The sequence below is a fragment of the Oryzias latipes genome, chromosome 2 (genome assembly GCF_053564925.1).
Source record: "Oryzias latipes strain Hd-rR chromosome 2, Olatipes_Hd-rR_3.1".
NCBI classification, from domain to species: domain Eukaryota; kingdom Metazoa; phylum Chordata; class Actinopteri; order Beloniformes; family Adrianichthyidae; genus Oryzias; species Oryzias latipes.
In genome coordinates, this window is record NC_136238.1 from 39,277,139 (window position 1) to 39,298,571 (window position 21,433).

The 21,433-nt window shown below is 42.6% G+C and overlaps 2 protein-coding genes across 2 annotated transcripts in view; one reads left to right on the top strand and one right to left on the bottom strand.

Annotated features, from left to right (window-relative positions):
* The window catches only part of LOC101172625 (uncharacterized), a 196,350-nt gene that overhangs the window by 174,610 nt on the left and 307 nt on the right, over window positions 1–21,433 (bottom strand). Inside the window, exon 2 of the mRNA XM_078935689.1 lies at window positions 21,126–21,347. Within this exon, the coding sequence (XP_078791815.1) occupies window positions 21,126–21,270 (145 nt within the window). The 5' untranslated portion in view covers window positions 21,271–21,347. The remainder of the gene's footprint in view (window positions 1–21,125; window positions 21,348–21,433) is intronic.
* LOC144987153 (uncharacterized) overlaps window positions 1–21,433 on the top strand; it is a 157,815-nt gene that overhangs the window by 46,669 nt on the left and 89,713 nt on the right. The gene's annotated exons all lie outside the window — the stretch shown is intronic.

Below are 21,433 nucleotides of genomic sequence, written 5' to 3' on the forward strand. Positions count from 1 at the left end.
CTTTTGTGTCTATAGAAGTCAACATGCATGAAATGTGTCCCTAAAATGGTGAAGTTTAGTTAATGCTTTAAAAAAAAGCAAAGTTTGTCAGTAAATTTGTCTTTTGGGTATAAAAGGTTGACATTTGGGCATAAGTGAGCAAAACCTGTGCGTAAAAAGGTGCAATGTCAAGTGAATGCTTTTTGCAAAACAAAAGCCAAATTTAAGTTATTTCTATATTGTGCCCCAAAAATGGGTCAATACGTGAAATGAGTTACTAAAGAGGTGCAATGTTTGATTTTTTTAAGCAAAGTTTTTGCAAAAATATGGCTAACATGCATAAAAGTTTATATTTGTGCATAACTACACAAAATATGTTCCCTTAAGAGTAATATAGTCTAACTCTTTGGGAAAAAAAAGTTAACCTTCTCCATAAGTGTGAAGAAACTGGATTCTCTAGAAAGGACTGTATTATGTTAGTTCGTAACCCCGTCAGTTTCTTGCACACAGAAATGAATGAATAAGACTCAGAGACAGTTACTTAGCTTTTGTGGAGGTTTTACTTCGTACAAACACGAAGGGGACAGACAGATGAACATGGTGCATTCAAAGTCCGAACCAACGAGCTCAGAGATGGGTTTGGTATATAAAGCCTGCATTTGCATATTCAGAAGATGGTCCGATAGACCCTGTGTGAAAATCACGCCCACAGGTTACTGCTGGAGAGAAGCTCCAAGGCTAAAGTGAAGATAAGTCTGAGGCCTGCTCAGCAGATCACACATGCACAGAAAAAGGGAGGATGAGAATAAACTATGAGAACAATAGTTTGGCTGTACTTTCTTCAAATGTAATATAATTTTGAGATGACAATACATGCTCAGTGAATTAAGTTTAAACCATTAGTGTAATGAAAGTTAAAGGCAGTTTCTAACTATTCTTCACAATAAGTTTGTCTTTTGTGCGTAAAAAAGCCAACATTTGTCTTTAAATACATGATATGTGTGCCTAAAAAGTTCAAATGTTTGGTAAAAATACCACACTTCTCACTGATGTTCACGTCCACTTTATTCTTCATAGTAAAGATTGGGACAGAACACTGAGAACCAAAATGAACAGATAAACACTTCTAATCTCTACTAGCCCTTGTGCTATCCTAGGCACTTTACCATTGGGAGCTGGGTCATCTAGACCCACTAGACAGTGCTCTGAACCTTTTTTCTTCAATGATTTGTGATTTTCACTGGTGTCCATGGATTACATGAAATCTTTCTACCTTTATCCACCTTTGTCATGGTAGGAATAACACGTCAATATAAGGGTGGGGTCATCTAAGATAGCACAAGGGTTAAAAAACATGAATCATACGAACACAAAAAAGAAACACCAGTCTGTTTCTTTATCCACCTTTTCATTAATACATTTTGGTGAAAATCCTTTCCTCTCAAAAGTCATACTTGCTCAAACGAGTCAACAAAATATAAACTGCTGTTGTTTTTTGTTTAAAACTATCACTACATGTTCACTGTTCGCACAAAAACTATTAGAATTAAAGATGTATTCAAAGTATTTCTAGTGTTGTCATGGTAACACACAAACATAGACAACATGCACATTGTCTTAGCATAAACTACAACCACAATGATCAACTAAACAACTTTACCCAAAATATAATCCTGCAAAATAAAAAAAATAAAAAAATCAACCTATACAAATTTTACAACAAATCAAAAAAAAACAGTAAAAGAAGTAATGACAACTTTAAACTGATAAAAGCTATTCATCGGATGAAGAACACATTACTATTCACAGATAAATCGAAAAGAAGCATTTCCGTGAAAAAAATTTTTTTTTTAACCATTTAAAAAAAGGTGAAACTCATATTGTCTAGTATCTTTGCACATATATTAAAATGTATCAATCCTATATTTTGGGTATATTAATAATTGTAGTTCGTAGATGGTGAAAACCTAAAACATAGTGTCTTAGAAAATTAGAATATAATATCAGAAGAATCAAAAAAGATGTTTTCAGTACATGTCAGATTTCAGAGAACTCTACTTTTTGTTGCATTCACTTGTGCCCCCTTCTAATTGAATTACAGCATCACTCCCTGTGGTATGGTGGCCATCAGCCTGTGGCTCTGTATACATGTAATAAAAGCTCAGGTTGCTTTGATAGCTTTCAGGTCTTTGCTGGTTCTCGTCTGTGTTTTGAGATGCTTGACTAAAACTTTTATCGTATGGTTTATAAGAGAGAGGCTTCTCTCCTGTGTGCGTTCTCATGTGCGTTTTGAGATTACATACATGACTAAAACTTTTATCACATAGTTTGCAAGAAAAGGGCTTCTCTCCTGTGTGAGTTCTATTATGTGCTTGGAGATGAGATAAACGGCTAAAACTCTTATCACATTCTTTACAAGAGAAAGGCTTCTCTCCTGTGTGGATTTTCATGTGGGTTTTGAGATTACATTCAATGCTAAAACTTTTATTACATTCTTTGCAAGAAAAAGGCTTTTCTCCTGTGTGAGTTCTCATGTGCGTTTTGAGATGAGATATTTGACTAAAACTTTTATCACACTCTTTACAAGAAAAAGGCTTCTCTCCAGTATGAATCCTCATGTGTCTTTTGAGATCAAATCTTTGAATAAAACTTGTATCACATTCCATACAAGTAAAAGGCTTCTCTCCTGTGTGAGTAGTCATGTGTTTTTTTAGATTAGATTTACGAGTAAAACTTGTATCACATACTTTACAAGAAAAACGCTTCTCTCCTGTGTGAGTTGACATATGAATTCTGAGCTGAGACCAGTCACCAAAACTATTACCACATTCTTCACAGATGTAAAGTCCTTCATCAGACTCAGTTCTCATGTGGACTGATTTTAAAGAGGAAGGTATCTCTTCTTTTGGGAATTGTTTGCATTTCTTGACCAAAGTCGCTTTCTTGAAGCTATTTCTAACATCATAGTCAAATTGACCTTCTGACATGTCCACAGTTTGGACATGACTTCTGTATCTTCTCTTCCTTTGATCTCTGTTCTGTGGGTCTGTCTCTTCATCTGTAGTTGATTCTTCATGTTGATTTCCATCTTCATCCTGACTATCAGTTACATCAAAGCTCAGCTCATAGTTTAGATCTTCTTCACTGTTCTCATCTTCCTCATAAGTAGGAATTTCCATCAAGGTATCAGTCTCCTGCTTCAGATCAAGCTGCTCTTCATATTGACTGATGAAGAACCCTTCTTGCTCCTCTTTAACCTCTGGAGGTTCTGGTTCCTCCTCTTCTTCTTTAATCTGAGGAGGTTCGTCGTCCTCCAGCTCCCTTTTAATGTGTAGAAATCCTGGTTCATTCAGTTCCTCTTTAGTCTGTGAAGGTTCAGGTCCCTCTTGTTCCACTCTGAAGTTCCTCTGCTGGTTGCAGAGATCTTCATCTTCTGTCACCCAATCCTGGGGAAGGACTGCAGGGACACAAACACAAGAAAGAGTCTTTTATTTTTTAAAGGACTTTGTGTATAGTTAGGCACCAGTAAAAATTTAAATCGCCTCACTCAGAAGCCCGGCAGTTTATATTTATTTTTTCCGTCTTCTAAACTCGTTTTGTCCCCATCGGTCACACGGCTGCTGGAACCTATCCTGGCCACTTTTGGGCAAAGGCAGGGGACATCCTGGACAGGTCGCCAATCTGTCACAGGAACACAAATCACACACCTCTGCACTTAGAGGCGATTTAGAGTAACCAATTAACCTTTGAAGCAGGTTTTTGGGCGGTGAAAGGAACCCGGAGTCCCCGGAGAAAACCCACTCATGTACGGGGAGAACATGCCAAGTTGGGGCTTGATCCGGAACCTTCCGACTGTGAGGCAAGAGTGCTGACCATTGCTCCACAGTGCAGCCCCAGTTTATATTTTAAATAAATAAAAAAAATCCATCCATCTTTTTATGAATCCGTTTCAGGGTCATGGGAATCCTGGACAGGTTACCAGTCTGTCACAGGACAGCACAACCCCAGATCATGGAGGCACTACCAGGAGACAGGCCAGTACACCAGGAGATGTGCATGAGGCAACAACCCAGCATCAGGACCGTACCTCCACTTTTGTGCAAGGAAAACAGGAGGAGCACTGCCAAAGCCCTGTATATGGCCACAAATGTTCATGTGTCTGCTCATACTGTTAAAAACAGATTCCACAGGTAGGAGTTGTGCTCACAACCCAACACCGTGCAAGACGTTTGGCATTTGCAAGAGGACACATAGATTGGCAAATCCGCCACTGGCGCCCTGTGCTCTTCACAGATAAAGGCAGGGTCACAATAAGCACACGTGACAGAGTCTGAAGAAGACATGGAGAACGTTCTGTTGCCTGCAACATCGTCCAACATGACCGGTTTGGCAGTTGGTCAGTAAGGATTTGGGGTGGCATTTCCTTGGAGGGCTTCACAGCTCTCCATGTGCTCACCAGAGGTAGCCTCACTGTCATTAAGTATCGAGATGAGATCCTCAGACCCCTTGTGAGACTAATATGCTAGTGCAATTGGCCCCGAGTTCCTCCTAAAGCAAGACAATGCTAGACCTCGTGGCTGAAGTGTGTCAGCAGTTTCTGCTAAACGAAGGTATTGTTGTAATGGACTGACCCGCCCATTTGACTTTTGGTTCAGGGTTAACGAACAGACACGTAATGCCTGCTGTATTGGCTGCTCTCTCAAAAGATTTTCAAGCGACTTAAAAGCTGTTTCAAAGATCGTCAAGCGACTTCAAAGCTGATTATTTCTAAGAAAGACAGCAGTCCATGGCCCCAAAGAAAAAACAGGCAACAAGAAACAAAGATGAAATTAAAGCTGCACTCAACGAAATCCATGCTAAGCCAGTTCCTCTCATGGAGCTAGTTGAATAGTTCCGAAGACTCCAAGCTTATAACGAACAACAAGATAATCGGTTCTAGATTCTGGAGAAAAGAGTGGACGACATGGAACAACAAGCAAGGATGAATAATGTCATTCTCACTGGATTACAGGTCAAACCTCGGGCAAAGCTAAATGCAGCTGGAGTTAGCATTGCTAATGCTAATAGCAATGCTAGCATTCCTAGCGGTTCTTCTGAAACAGGGAGCAATGGAGTGTCTCTGGAACACCAAGCTGAATCATTTCTCACGTCTAAAGGGATTTCCCCTGATTTAAACATCATCGAGACCTGCCACCCACTCTCCAGGAGAAAGGAAACGGAAACTTCCCACCCTGGACATTACCTACTGAAACTACTCCCTTCAGGCAGGAGGCTAAGGTCCATCAAGACCAGAACCACCAGACACAAGAACAGTTTCTTTCCCTCTGCAGTCAGACTCTTAAACGCCCTGTAACCCCCCCCCTATATTTCACGTCAATGTCCATCCAGTCACCAGCCCACTACCTGCACCTTGAACATTCTCAGTTTGCACTGTTTTGACACTCCTTGCACTACTGACTATTTATATTTTTGTTCTGTCCATTGTGTAAAAATTTTGTTGCTTACTGTTCTTCTGTTTTATGTTGCACATTTGCACCGAAACAAATTCCTACTCTGTGTAGCTACACAGAATATGGCAATAAAAACCTCTTGAAAAAAACCTCTTGAATAAACTAGCGATCCTCATCAGGATTGTGAATTAAAAACACAAGCTAGCTCTCATGAATCAAAGGAGGAATTTGAAGGGAGAACTGCACTTATCAGAAGGTATGTTGAAATCACCAAACGTCCCAGGCTTCTCAAGAAGTGTGAGCATATCGAGAACACTTGGGTTAAAGGTTGCAAGATTTAAGTCAAACCACTCGACCCACCGGACCGGTCCAAGATTCTGGTTGTTAACACCATGAAGGACTTTAAGAAGTGTTTGATCACAGACGTCTGAACCAACAAATGCAGTAATAAATCAAAGAGTCGAATTTAATTTCAAGAAATATGGCGCGTGGATTCATTCCTTTTTCCAAAAGTCTGAAGTGACCCTGATTTTCAGCAGAGTTCTGACCTGCAGATCTCAACTTTCAGCGCCACTGATAACAGCTGCAGAAGGATATGGACTTTTATCTAATGTCGGCAGACATGACAGCGAAGAGAAATTAAAAACTCTGTTAAACCAGAAGGACGGCTGTTAATCAGCAGAAGATGGAATACCAACGTTGGACATTCGACAGAATATGGACCCTTTTTTTATTTCACAGCATTACCTTACTATAAGACAAAATGTATTATAATAATAAAATAAAATAAAAACGCTTAATCAATTATTGAAGATGGTTAAAATGATTGATTTCTAATTGATTTCTATATTAATCCACTTGATTCAAAAAGTAATGATTTTCATGTTTATTTTCTGATAGTTTTTTTAATGATAAACGTGATTTTTTTAATGAAAATAATCTGTATATATTTTAGATAACTGATCTGTATGTGGTATTTTATTCAAAATAGTTACATCTACTTTACATAATTATGAAGTAATTCATTGTCATGTGATTTATTGATACTTAAGCACACATAAAGACATGAAACTGCTGGTAAGGCATTGATATCAGATGAAAAGTTATGAACCGCATAATGACAAATCATGTAATAAAATGGTTAAAGTAGAACAGGGGTGGGATTATATAAGTTCGCTTCTTTCCACTCCTGTTCAAGCAATATATAATTTTATGTCTCATTATCCTAAGTTTGTTTATTTTTTATTGTATTGTTTTGTGCATTATTTCCCCGATTGCTTGAAATAAACCATTTAAAAAAAAAATCAAATATTTCCCTAACCAGAATCCAATTGAGCACATCTGGGACATCAAGGTTCGGTCCATCCACCAATGCCAGGTTGCACCACAGACCGTCCAGGAGATGCTTTGGTCCAGGTGTGCAAGGATGTCCCCCAGGATACCAATTGCTGCCTCATCAGAAGCGTACCCGGGCATTAAATGGAAGTCATAAAGACCCGTGGAGGTCACACACACTCTACATTACATTACATCAAAGTTGGATCAGACTGTAGTGTGTCAGCAATCACAGTATGTTATCCTACAACTTGAGTTTAGTAGGATTTTTGGCACGCTTCTCCTCCTAGGCAAAAGCAGCTATCAAGATGTAATCAAAAGTACTTTATAGATCTCCGTTATGAGAAATGTGCTATTACTTTTGGTACCGAAAGCTAATACAGTAAATTTATATTAGCTTTATCTTTGGTGCATCTTGTGTTTTTGGGTTTGATATTTTTGGGTTTTACCTGTTTTTTTCAACTACAGCTCCGCGTTCAATACCGTCATCCCCCAGCAGCTAATCCACAATCTCTACCAAATAGGACTCAACACCGCCATGTGTAACTAACTGGCTGCTAGATCAGGGTGTGTTCCAACTACCGGGGAATCGCACTCTTCAGCGACCCTGGAAAAGTCTATGCCAGGGTACTGGAGAGGAGAGTCCGTCCGATAGTCGAACCTCAGATCCAGGAACAACAGTGCGGATTCCGTTCCTGTCATGAAACAGTAGAGTAGCACTACACCCTCTTTAGGGTGCTGGAGGATTGGTGGGAGTTCACTCATATGTGTTTCGTGGATTTGGAGAACACGTTCGACTGCGTCCCTCGTGGAGGGTGCTCTGGGAATATGGGGTCCGGGGAGCCTTACTGAGGGCTGTCTGGTCTCTATATGACCAGAGCAACAGCTTGGTTCGCATAGCCGACAGTAAGTCAGACCTGTTCCCGGTGCACGTTGGAATCCGGCAGGGCAGCCTTTTATCACCGGTTCTGTTCATATTTTTCATCGAACCTGCAATCTTACGATCATGGGTCGACCGCCCTACCGCTGCACCACGGCCGCCCACTTTATATATATATATATATATATATATATATATATATATATATATATATATGTCAGGGTTGCCTAGTGTTCATTTTAGACATGATCTTGTCTTTCAGGTCAATTGTGGTTGTTGGGGCTGTGTACCCAATCTCAGGGTGGGAGTGTGGTTTAACCTCCTCTCTGACCTGCTGTTCTGGCTCTCCCGTGGCATTGTATTGTATTGCTTCAATCTCAAGTTGTGATAGGAGTTGCCGTTTGTGTATGTTAGAGCACTGGGCTACCAGTTGTTTGGCAGTTAGCCTTGATTGTGGGTTTTGAAGCATCCATTCATTCCACATTCTCTGCATGTAACCTCTCTGGGTGGGATTACTTGAGTAGTAGCATTCTAACAGAACCTTGTTCTCACATCTAGTCCATTTCCGTCTTGTTCCAGTAGCCCACTTTCCATCAGGGTGCTCTGGTCCCTCAGCACCTGACGCAGACCTTGTTTGGCCGAGCGACGTCTGAGCCGGCATGACATGTGGTTCATTATCTCTCATGTTGTGAGGTAGGCATTAGCGTTAAGGGTCTTGCCCAAGGACCCTCACTGGGTGATGTTAATTGCCCATCATTGTTATGGTAATTGCCCCATTGCCCCATTTCCATGGTAATTGCCCCATTTCCTTGCCATTTTTTCCATTACCATTAATTGCTCGTTCCGCCCTGGGAATCGAATCCGGGTTTCCTGCATGACAGTCCTGCACCTTACCAACCAAGCTACCCAACCAGACATTGTAGTGGTGGATAAAGAACAGAGGAAAGCCGTTGTGGTGGTTGTGGCAGTACCAAGCGATGGGAACAGCAGGAAGAAGGAACATGAGAAACTGTAGAAATACCAGGGACTCAGAGAAGAACTGAAGAAAGCATGGAAAGTGAAGGTGACAGTGGAGCCTGTGGTAATTGGAGCACTCGGGGCGGTAACCCCCAAGCTGGAGGAGTGGCTACAACAGATACCTGGAAAGACCTCAGACCTCTCAGTCCAGAAAAGTGCAGTGCTAGGAACAGCTAAGATACTGCGCAGGACCCTCAAGCTTTCAGGCCTCTGGTAGAGGACCTGAGCTTGGAGGAGAAACCACCTGCGGAGGGTGAGAGGGGCGTTTTTTTTTTTTTTTTATATATATATATATCGTTGTAGAGATAGAGATAAGAGATGAGATGAGACAGCCGAGCAGACCCACCAAGGCTGGAAACTGAACAGTACTGGAAAAGTATATGGGAGAAAGAGACAGCACATAATGACAATGCCCAGTGGCTGGTCTCTCTGAGAAAAGAACATAGCCACCTCCCTGAACAGAATCCAGTAACCATCACAGTGGCAGACATCCAAGAAAGAGTCTCAGGTATGAAGAACTGGACAGCACCAGGCCCTGACATGATACATGCATACTGGCTAAAGAAGCTTACCGCACTCCACGAGCGCCTGGCAGCACAAATGAACCAGCTGCTAAGAGATGGGACTCACCCCGAATGACTAACGGAAGGGCGAATGATCCTGATCCAGAAGGATCCCTCAAAGGGTGCGCTCCCATCCAACTACCGGCCAATAACCTGTCTCTGCACAACATGGAAGCTCATGTCAGGCATCTTGCAACCAAGATAAATAGGCAAATGGGTCAATTCATGAGTAACACACAGAAGGGCATTGGTAGAGACTCCAGAGGAGCCAAACACCAACTCCTGGTGGACAGAACAGTCGCTCAAGACTGCAAGTCACGACACACCAACCTGTGCACAGCCTGGATCTATTACAAGAAAGCCTATGACTCAATGCCACACACGTGGATCACTGAATGCTTGGAGCTGTACAACATCAACAGGACTCTAAGAGCCTTCATAGGAAACTCAATGAAGCTGTGGAAAACCACCCTTGAAGCCAATGGGAAGCCGCTTGCACAAGTGTCCATCAAATGTGGGATATACCAAGGTGATGCTCTGTCCCCACAGCTCTTCTGCATAGGTCTGAACCCCTTCAGCCAAATAATCAACAAGACTGGCTATGGAAACCGACTCAGAAATGGGGCCAACATCAGTCACCTCCTCTACATGGATGACATCAAGCTATATGCTAAGAGCGAGCGTGACATTGACTCCCTGATCCACACCAACAGGATCTACAGTACTGACATTGGGATGTCATTCGGGCTTGAGAAATGCAGCTGGATGGTGACACAGAGGGGCAAGGTAGTCCACACAGGAGGGGTCTCACTCCCAGAAGGAACAATAGCCGACATCGAGGACAGTTACAAGTACCTTGGAATTCCGCAGGCAAATGGAAACCTGGAGCAGGCAACAAGGAAAGATGCAACAGCTAAATACCTCCAACGAGTAAGGCAAGTCCTGAGAAGCCAGCTCAATGGCAAAAATAAGACCCAGGCAATAAACAGCTACGCACTGCCAGTTATCAGATACCCTGCAGGAATAAAAAGATGGCCAAAGGAAGAGATACAGACCACGGATGTTAAAACACGAAAGCTCCTCACTATGCATGGAGGGTTCCATCCCAAATCCAGCACCCTGAGACTGTATGCTAGCCACAAGGAAGGAGGCCGAGGACTAGTGAGCGTAGAAGCCACTATCCAGGATGAAACATCCAAGATGCATGAGTACATCAAGCTCAAGCCCCAACTGACAGTATGCTCAGTGAATGTCTCAACCAATGGAGAGCAGAGGATACAGTGCTGGAGGACATATCCTCAGGGGAGGACAAAGTCCTGCATGGGATGTACCACCGGACCATAACTGAAGTGGCTGATATCAAGAAGTCCTACCAATGGCTAGAAAGGGCTGGCCTACAGGACAGCACTGAAGCGCTCATCCTGGCAGCTCAGGAACAAGCCTGAGCACCAGAGCGATAGAGGCTCAGATCTACCACACCAGACAAGACCCAAGGTGTAGGCTGTGCAAAGAGGTGCCTGAAACAATCCAAAACATAACTGCAGGGTGTAAGATGCTGGCAGGGAAAGCATACATGGAACGCCACAATCAAGTGGCTGGAATAATATGCAGTATATGAACTGGAAACCCCAAGGTCAAAATGGGAAACACCTCCGAAGGTGGTACAGAATGAGAGGGCAAAGATCCTGTGGGACTTCCAGATCCAGACTGATAGGATGGTAATGGTGAACCAACCAGACATTGTAGTGGTGGATAAAGAACAGAGGAAAGCCGTTGTGGTGGATGTGGCAGTGCCAAGCGATGGGAACACCAGGAAGAAGGAACATGAGAAACTGTAGAAATACCAGGGACTCAGAGAAGAACTGAAGAAAGCATGGAAAGTGAAGGTGACAGTGGAGCCTGTGGTAATTGGAGCACTCGGGGCGGTAACCCCCAAGCTGGAGGAGTGGCTACAACAGATACCTGGAAAGACCTCAGACCTCTCAGTCCAGAAAAGTGCAGTGCTAGGAACAGCTAAGATACTGCGCAGGACCCTCAAGCTCCCAGGCCTCTGGTAGAGGACCTGAGCTTGGAGGAGAAACCACCCGCGGAGGGTGAGAGGGGCGTTTTTTTTTTTTTATATATACATCGTTGTAGAGATAGAGATAAGAGATGAGATGAGACACCGAGGACCCGAGCTTGGAGGAGAAACTACATATACATATATATATATATATATATATATATATATATATATATATATATATATACACATATATATATATATATATATATATATATATATATATGTGTGTTGACTTTATTTTTTGAGCAGAGTATATAAGAAAAAAAACATTTTTTGTGTCTACAATGTCCCATGTGGTAGACATCACGTGAAATGTCAAGAGTTCTAGATGTGAATTGTCCAATTTTGACATATTCCATCCATCTTCCTCCGCTTATCCGGGACCGGGTCGCGGGGGCAGCAGACTGAGCAGAGATGCCCAGACTTCCCTCACCCCAGCCACTTCCTCCAGCTCCTCTGGGGGGACCCCGAGGCGTTCCCAGGCCAGCCGAGAGACGTAGTCTCTCCAGCGTGTCCAGGGTCTTCCCCGGGGCCTCCGCCCAGTGGGACATGTCCGGAACACCTCTCCAGGGAGGCGTCCAGGGGGCATCCGGACTAGATGCCCGAGCCACCTCAGCTGGCTCCTTTCGATGTGGAGGAGAAGCGGTTCTACTCCGAGCTCCCCGCGGGTGACCGAGCTTCTCACCCTATCTCTAAGGGAGTGCCCAGCCACCCTACGGTGGAAGCTCATTTCAGCTGCTTGTATTCGGGACCTCGTTCTTTCGGTCATGACCCATAGCTCATGACCATAGGTGAGTATTGGAACGTAGATTGACCGGTAAATTTGACATATTGTACTTTAAAAACTTTAGAAACATTTTTGTCCAGTTTAATGCCATTCCTCTGATTCCACATCACTCCAGCTTTTTTGAGTGTAATTTAAGGGCTGCATGATATGAGGAAAACTTGCGATATGCGATATTAGTGATCCATATTGTGATGACGATATAACTTGCGATAAATGAACAAATAGCAAAAACATTTCCATTTCACTGCAAAAGTTTAATTTAAATAAGAGTCAAAATACCTCAAATTATTCTTCAAATGACCCTCGTCTAATTAGGAGGGCATTTTCTAACATAAAAGCTCCAGCCGATTGGTCAAATGCCTAAAGGGATTTATTCAATTCATTAAATAGTTTAAGTTGTCATAAGATTGTTTTAACACATTTAAGGTTTACCATTTATTGTGATTTTCGTCAACTTTTGCGTTATGGATATCGCACAGCTTGAAATCGCGATAATGATAAATTTGACATTAATTGTGCAGGCCTAGTGTAATTTACCTATTTATAGTTTTTACCCTTTGATGCCTGAAATCATTTCCAATTATGAAAAAAAATTCAATCCTATCTTTGCATTCAAGTAAATAAGTTCATTTGACTCTAGCACAAAAAAGGGTTTATGTATGATCCATTTTTGCAACAAAAGGCATCAATGGAAAAATATAACACATTTCCATCTCCAGTATGAATTTATTCCAGACCTGTTCATTCAACCAACTTATTTCAAATATTTTTATACAAAAAAAACAGTTTTTGCTTAGCCACAGATGAATGTTTTACTCTTCATATTTGAGTAGAGTTTGGCCCACTGACTCCTATTGGTCACTTCTGGTCGGTCTCCCTCAGCATCTGTATGGACTATATGATGTCTTATCAATGTCTTCATTACTGCTGCTCCCATCATCAGTCCACTCACTGCTACTGCTGATTACATCACCTGGTGTAGAAATATAAAATCAAACAAAGTAAACACACCCCTCTGCTTATGCTTCCCTTAATGTATATGTTAAGGGACATGAAGTTCATGGGGTTTGAGGTACATACTTTTCTCCCCCTTTCTCACACCATCTCCTTCTACACCCCTCAACTACATATTAGGCGCACCGCCTCATAGAGCGCCCCCAGTCTGGAGAAAATTTAAGACTTTAAGTGCGCCTTATAGTCTTGAAAATACAGTGTTCAATGTTTTTACACAGTTACTTTCATAAATATGACAAGCTGAAACTCAACATGAGAACACGCACAACATGATTTTGTAATCCCCTGGTTCATTAGTGTATACTTCACTGTCCACAGGTGAAGCGCTGGACTGAGGTCCACCTGCTGCTTTCTATAGAAAGATGCTACGTTAATTTTAAAACTACTGCTCTAAAGGAAAACTAGAAAAATTGAATTACAGTGGGGTAAAAAAGCATTTAGTCAGCCACCCATTGTCCAAGTTCTCCGACTTAAAAGGTGAGAGAGGCAAGTAATTTTCATCATAGGTATACCTCAACTATGTAAGAGAAAAATGAGGGGGGGATCCAAGAAATCACATTTTCTGATTTTTACAGAATTTATTTGTAAATTATGATGGGAAGCAAGTATTTGGTCAATAACAAAAGCTCAGCTCAATACGTTGTAGTACACCCTTTGTTGGCAATGACAGCAGTCAAACATTTTCTGTAAGTTTCCAGAAATTGTTATTGTGATTGTTACAAACTTGTACTTTGGCCCATTCCTCCATGCAGACTCCTCTAGAGCAGTGATGTTTTGGGACTGCTGCTGGGCAACACAGACGTTCAACTCCCTCCAAGATTTACTATGGGGTTGAGATCTGGAGACTGACTAGAACACTCCAGGACCTTGAAATGCTTCTTATGAAGCCACTCCTTTGTTACGCGGGCAACGTGTTTGGGATTGTTGTCATGCTGAAAGACCTAGCCATGTTTCATCTTCAATGCCCTTGCTGATGGAAGGTTTTCACTCAAAATCTGACGATAAATGGCCTCATTCATTGTTTCCTTTACACTGATCAGTCATCCTGGTCCCTTTGCTGAAAAACAGCCCCAAAGTTCTGGGAATTTTGCTCACTGTTCTTGTAATCATTCTGACCCCACGGGTGAGATATTGCAGGGAGCCCAAGATGGAGGGAGATTATAAGTGTATTTTTATGTCTTCCATTTCCTAATAATTTGCTCTCACAGTTGAATTATTAACACCAAGCTCCTTACCTATTGCAGATTCAGTCTTCCCATCCAGGTATGTTTTGTTTCTGGTGTACTTGGATGCATCTTTTGTCTTGGCCATCGTGGAGTTTGGAGAGCGACTGTTTGAGGTTGTGGACATGTGTCTTTTATAGAGATAACCAGTTCGAACAGGTGCCATTAATACAGGTAATGAGTGGAGGACAGAGGATCCTCTACAGAAGTCACAGATCACCAAATACTTATTTTCATCCATGATTTACAAATAAATTCTTTAAAAGTCAGACAATGTGATTTTTCAATTATAATTATTATAATTTTTTTTTCCCTGGAGTTTTTTCTCTCATAGTTGAGGTATACCTATGATTAAAATTACAAGCCTCTCTCATCTTTTTAAGTGGGAGAACTTGCACAATTGGTGGCTGACTAAATACTTTCTTGCCCCGCTGCAGCTCCGCCTCCCGAGCAAACAGCCAGGGGAGCGGATTTTCTGCTCCATGCCTCAAACGTGTGGCGGTTTCACGGTAATGCTGGTCTTAGGTGTAAATAATAAAGTCTAGCATTTTTTTCTCCTTCTCCCATAAAATTACCTTTTTTACCATTTTCAACAGGAGTCCTCAGATGACGGCTCTGAAGCCGAACCTGTTCCTCCTCCTCCATCTGAAAAAACCTGCACACTGCCTGAACGACGTTTATCTTCCGCCTCATTTTTTTAAAGTATTAAAAAAAACTATTTTGTTTAGAAACTACTAATAACTGCTTTATTTTTTCCGACACTCAATAAAACAAGTTGAAGTTTAATTTCAACGTAGAATTTTTTACGCTGATGATGTCATAGCCCGTCCTCAGACGTCGCATGGTTACAAAAGGTTAAACTAAAACTGTTACTCTTGACCCAAACACAGCTGCTGCTATCAACGAATATTCTAAGTCAGGACATACCTATGAAGTGATTTTGGATAAGCTCTGTACTAATCAATAAACGTTACATCTTTCTTTTTTCTTAGTTTGGGGCTCAATCCAGACCAAATTTAGTGGACTTGGTCCGGACAAACATCTCCAGCCTGAATACACCCTGAATGTTATTAAAAAGTGTTTGATTATATACTGGAAGGTGTTACAATACCCAATGAAGGGATTATGATGCACACATATTATACTGTTTTTCAAAAGGTCAGGACTTAACAATTATGCATCACTGCCTACCCAAAGTGCTTTTTTCTTGGCATCGAATTGAACACCTGCGACACGGTTAGCCATACCGTATTATTAAAAGCTAACAAAGTCTTCATTTTGAGCCAAAGGTTTGTCATCAAACTATCCAACATTTCTGCTAAGATTTGTCTTTTTCCCAAATAAGAGTCACTGTGAAAATTGAAATGTTTAATCCCATGCATGCTTCCGTGGTAAACTCACAAAAAGGTCTACTCACCAAACTTCTACTCCACCGAGTTGGCTCTGCACAGATAGTGCCAACAAGGGTCACGGGGGCAGGGACAACAGCAAAGTTGCCAATCATATGCAGGTTAATATTTTCGTGGGCATTTTTTTTCTCCTCACAAAAGGAGAGCGGGTGAGAGAGGGGGAACCCGATGTTTCACACGAGTAGAAAGTAGAAGTACGTCTGTATGGAGTGCTTTTTGTGCGATTATTCCAAGCGCAACACACATATTGTTTAGAGTGACTTTATTTATTTTATTTTATTTTTAACTTGTCCTGTCCAACAGCTGGGCAGGCAGATGAGAGCTGAGGGCCTCTTGTGTTGGACATATTTTACTTTAACAATAGGGGTTATTAATCTTCATACAAACCAGAGGTATGTCTGAATAAACCCCTTTTGTAATTGAGGCCAAACTTTATTAATTTCAACCATGTTTGAAAATCTTGGGTGTTGGACCGGACAGAAAAGGAAAGAAGGGAAGAAGAGGGAGGGATGTTAGAGAGAGAGGGGGGTAGGAGGGTGATAATAGGAGGGGAGGGGGGATAAGACCATGAAGCAGCATAAAGCAACAAGTTTACTGGTTGTTTATCATTACGGGAAGGTTCAAATGTAGTACAAAAAGGGCGGAGCCTGTCCACACACACACTCAAATGTTATCAACACACCTGTTCGCTGCAAAAATGTCCACATGTCGACATGTACACAAAACAGATAGTGTTCACACGCATACTTATGCCTTAAAACAACTAGTGTGAAATATTTCAGTCATTCAATCAAACAAACTGTTAGTGCAAAGGTGAGCTAACACCTGTGCTAAGGTGAGTGTTTATGTTCTTCTAAAATGGATGGTGGAACGTGAAAAGAAGGAGGGAGAGTGCCCAGCCATCCCCACCCCCAGACCCCCGCCGCAGCGGCAGCCGGAATCCCCCCAACGCCACACGGGAACAGGCAGGGAACAAGCGCCCCCCGGGCGACCAAAACCGCCACCCAGGCCAGGGCCAGCAGGACCGCCGCGAGGCCCCCAGAGCCAGAGATCAGGGAAACACAGAGGGAAAGAGAGCACCGCCCCAGCCCAACCAGGAGGGCATCCCCCCGCCCTAACCCCAGGTACGAGCCAGGACCCCCCAAGGGAGACCCGCTCCGCACTCCAGGCAGCCACCCACCCGGCCCACGGTTGGTCCAGGGAGGAGCAAGGCAGGGGCCCGCCGCCTTCACCCAGGAGGGGGGAACCCAGGGGGAAAAAAAGGGGGGGCCCACAAGGGGTGTTGTAAATATGGCCCGACCAGGCTCGGCCACAGTTGGAGATTTGGCAGGGCCCAGCGCTCAGGGGCAAGGACCAGGACCCACCCCCCAGGGACACGAACACCCCCGGCTCAGGTGTAATGTGAACCCCCCCACCGCGCGGAGAGAGCACCGCCGGGCCCAGGGAACCGGCACCCAAGGGACACGGCCGCCGTTGCCAAGGGGCCCGCCCCTCCAACCAGGGAAGGGGTAGGGGACAGATGGTCCTAGGTCCCACCTTCCTTGCAAAATGTGTGTGCGTGTATGTGTGTTTGAGAGGGTGTGTGCATGTGTGTGTGCTTATGTTGGAATGTATATATTTTGAGGGGGGAGGGGTGTGTGTACTAAGGGGGGTGCCGTTAAAATTGGCGGGTAGGGCACTAAGGGGACATCTTCTGATTACTCACAGTGATGTCCCCTCACCCTCCTCACCAAGGGGCCCTAAATGTCTAAGGTGCGGTTAAAATTGGCGGGTAGGGTGCTAGGAGGACCCAGAGTCTCCAGAGTGACCGGGGGCCCCGAGAGGGTTGTCCCGTCCCGTCCCGTTTAGAGTGACTTTAGACTTAAAAAAACTGTGTTCAAAATTATTGTTTGCGTACAAACCTGATCTAGTCTACGAGCTAATTGAAAGCAACCATCGTGTCTGATTGAGAAACATTTCTGTTGAGGGAAAAAATTGTTTTGATTGCACGTATTTTTAAGTTTCAAGAGTAAAATTGTTTTGTTTGCACAATCGCAAATTTATGGTAATCGCGATATCAAGCTGTTCAAAATGCATATCGCAAAAGTTGGCGAAAATGACAATAAATTGTTACCTTTAATGTGCAAAAACAATCTTATGGCAGCTTGAAGTATTTAACGAATCAAATAAATCCATTTTTGCATTTGACCAATTGGATTGACTCCTTTGCATCATTGACCTATCGGATGGAGCCCTTTAACGTTAGATGCTTGTCTCCTATGTGAACGAAGATCATTTGGAATAATAGTTTGGAATCAAATTGACTCTTATTAAAATGTAACTTGCAGCTAAATGGAAATTTATTTAGGTGTTTTGCTATTTGTTCATGTATGCGAGTTATATCATCATCAGAATATTGATCACTAATATTGCAAATCAGGAGTTTTCCTCACATTGTGCAGCCCTAGTTTGGACGTATTTAAAGAGCAAAATAAATTTTCGAAGCACACAAATTTTTTAACGTTTTACGCTCAGCACAGTGATTGTCGCACTTGGAATAATGACACAAAACGCATGGTAGTAGAGGAGTAATCGTGGTGTCCGAATTGTGCACATGAAACATCAAAGACATGCATAAAGTTTGAGACACGCACACAGCTGACTTTTGACTTAAATTTAACACCATATTTCATCAACATAATTTTCATATTTGTACTATTTTTTTTTTTTTTTTACTTTACTGACAACCAGTATGACAACCATGGAGGCGACGATGATGACTTAACTAAAGTCAATGGTTTCTAGTTTGAGGTAGAAATAATTTGTCTTGGGTTTTTTGTTTGTTTGTTTTTAACTGCAATCAATTAACTTAAAAGACTGGAATAAAATTCCAATTGTATCATTCATCATTATATCATTCAAATGACTGGATGTGCAATACCTACCTGTTGTTGGTATTGTTAAAGGTCATTTCCAGCTAACTTCTGCAGTGAAATCTGGTAATGGATTGAAAGGCAAGTGGAACTTTGGCTTTCAACACAGTTTGATGAGGATGAAGCTGCATTGGAGGAAGAATACTATCCAGTTTGAGGTCTGACTCCTCCCCCATGAGCGCATATAAACCAGCTGTTTCACCAGCTATTTCAGAATTGACAAAGCCTTTTGGATACGAGGTGAAACATCTTCTAACTTTAAAAACCAAGTCCAGATGACAGCCCTTAAACCTACTACTATGGTAGTTTTTGAAAGACAATCTGTCTGTATGTCTGAAAAAGTGGATTTAATAGGATTTCTCAGTTGTGCGAGACTTGCGCGCAGGAAACCAGTATTTAATCCCCGTGTGCAACTATGAGCTTCATCCAGTGTGGGTCCTTTGGCAAGACCCTTCACACTACCATGTAGCCAAAAGGGGGCCCTAAGTCTGAGTGTCCCTGTGCCAGTCCCAACCCCAGATAGAATACAGGTTTGCGTAAGGGACGGCATCTGGCATAAAGATTCTCTACCAAACCATCTCTGAGGATCTGTGAAAGCTGATCCACTTTGGGGACCCTTAAGAAGCCGAAAGGTAAACATCGCTATCACAGGACCTTGTCAGAATGTAGTAGTTCTGTAGTAGTTGATGGTTTAATATCCTTCTTCTGGAAAGACCATAATCTCACCTGCTAGAAATAAAAGCATTAGCACCTCTGTACTGTCACGAGAGTTTCTACTGTGACAAAGCTCTAATTCTGTTTTATTTTAAAATTTGAAAAATGTTTTAGTTTACATAAAATTATCTCTCTTGTCATTCAGAACAAATACCTAAACCCCTATTTTGATCTGTTTTAGCTGCAAGAAATTCTCTGCCATCCATGACTTTAAATTTAAAATATAGTTCAAAGAACGTTTACTGACTTTCATAAGAGACAGTGTTGTAAAGTTGTGTGTCATCAGTGCAGCTATGAAAACAAATGCATTGCCTTCTGATGACGACCCAAAGTGGCAGCACATATAGATTTAAAAGTAGTGAGCCTAAAATGAATCCTTGGGGAACCCCACAATTGATTTTATGGACTCTTGAGGAGCATTTATCCATACTTACATAAAATGTTCAGTCTGTGAGATGGCAGTAAAGCCACTTAAGAACAGTACCAGTAAGACCCATACTTTTCAGCCTGTTAAGTAAATTATTGTTATCTTAAAAAATATTGTTGCTTACATATAATATAATTTACTATCTTCACAAAAGCAAATACAACTGCCGCAGCCCAATGGGGAGACATCTGCAGAATCTTCCAAGAGTTCATGCCGTTGTCTGATTTTTTGGCGTAGCCATGAATGCAGATGGCGGCAGTCAGGTGGGGATGATGTCATTTGGGTTGCCGCAAGGCGGAGGCAGCAGGATTAGACAATGTGTAAATGTCTCCAGATGGCGGTCGTCCATATCAGGTGCCTCCGGCCGCCAGGGGATATATAAAAAGTGGATCATTCTGCACCACATGTCCTTCTGCGCTGCAACTACGGCCTCCTCAATGATTTTGGAGACCTTGCAGACCCTCCTATCAGTCAATTGTTGTGCTGCTGCCTTCCTGCCATTCACCTGTCACTAGGAAGCCATGGCGTGACCACTAGATGTTCACTGCCCAATGTCAAAATGATTCAACGTAATACTTGCATTGAAGTCGCCACGTCGTTGGTATTTTAGGGTGCTACCATAGTCTTACTGCATTCTGTACATCTGGCACTCAATATGTTGACTGCAATCGATCGGTTGATCACCAAGGATGTGTGGGTAGATCGTGGGCCATTGAAAATGAATAAAAAGTTTAAAATTGGAGTCAGTCAATCATCCTGAAATATGTCACTTGATTGACATGCAAAGCGGCGAATCAAACATGTTGATGGGGACGACCAATTATCGGACAGACAGATTGTCGACGCCAATGTTTGTTATTTTGACATATATGAGGACAGGTCTTTTTTTTTAGTCCCACAGGTTATATATATAAGTGGTTATTATGGCTCATGTGTAGCCACGCCCCTGTGTCTCTAGCATTGATCTGATTGGGTTCTGCAAACCACGCATTCACTCGATCTGCGCGTCACCATACTAGCTACCAGGGCTGTCACTTTGACAGGGTCACACTAATGTCTGTTAAGGCTGTAAATAGCGCGTTAAAACAATGAATGACTAATTGTCCTAAACTGAAAAAAATGCGCATGCGTCTCAGCTGCGCTGTTCTGCCCGATGATCTCCCATCATCCCTTTGTTTACGCTCTCTACACATTAGCTTACAGCCCTCACAACAGCAAGCTCACATTGGCGGTGAAACTAAAATAGCAGCAACATTGGTGCTATCCAGCCGCACAGATTGGAGCCAGACTGCAGCTCAGACGAGGAAAACAAAGACGTTCGTGGAGCTTTTTTGTCTGCAGTGAACAAACCTGCAACGTGTAGCTGCAGCTGCGGGTTCCAGGTGATATCCAGCAGTCTGCGCTGACGACAGAGCTCCTCCTCGTTCTGGACGATGGTTCCTTCAGCAGCAGAAAGTTTTTCTATGACAGAACCTTCGTGAGGTTCTGAAGACATGGTTCCTGCTCCGATCTTCAGCTCCAACTCCCACAAACACCGCCGTCCTCTTCACTGCAGCTCCGATCGATCATCTGCTAGTCTCACAATCACAGCAATCCACGTTGTCTTTCCGTTCAACACTTCTTCACTCATTTACGACACTTTGGAAAATGCTGAGAGT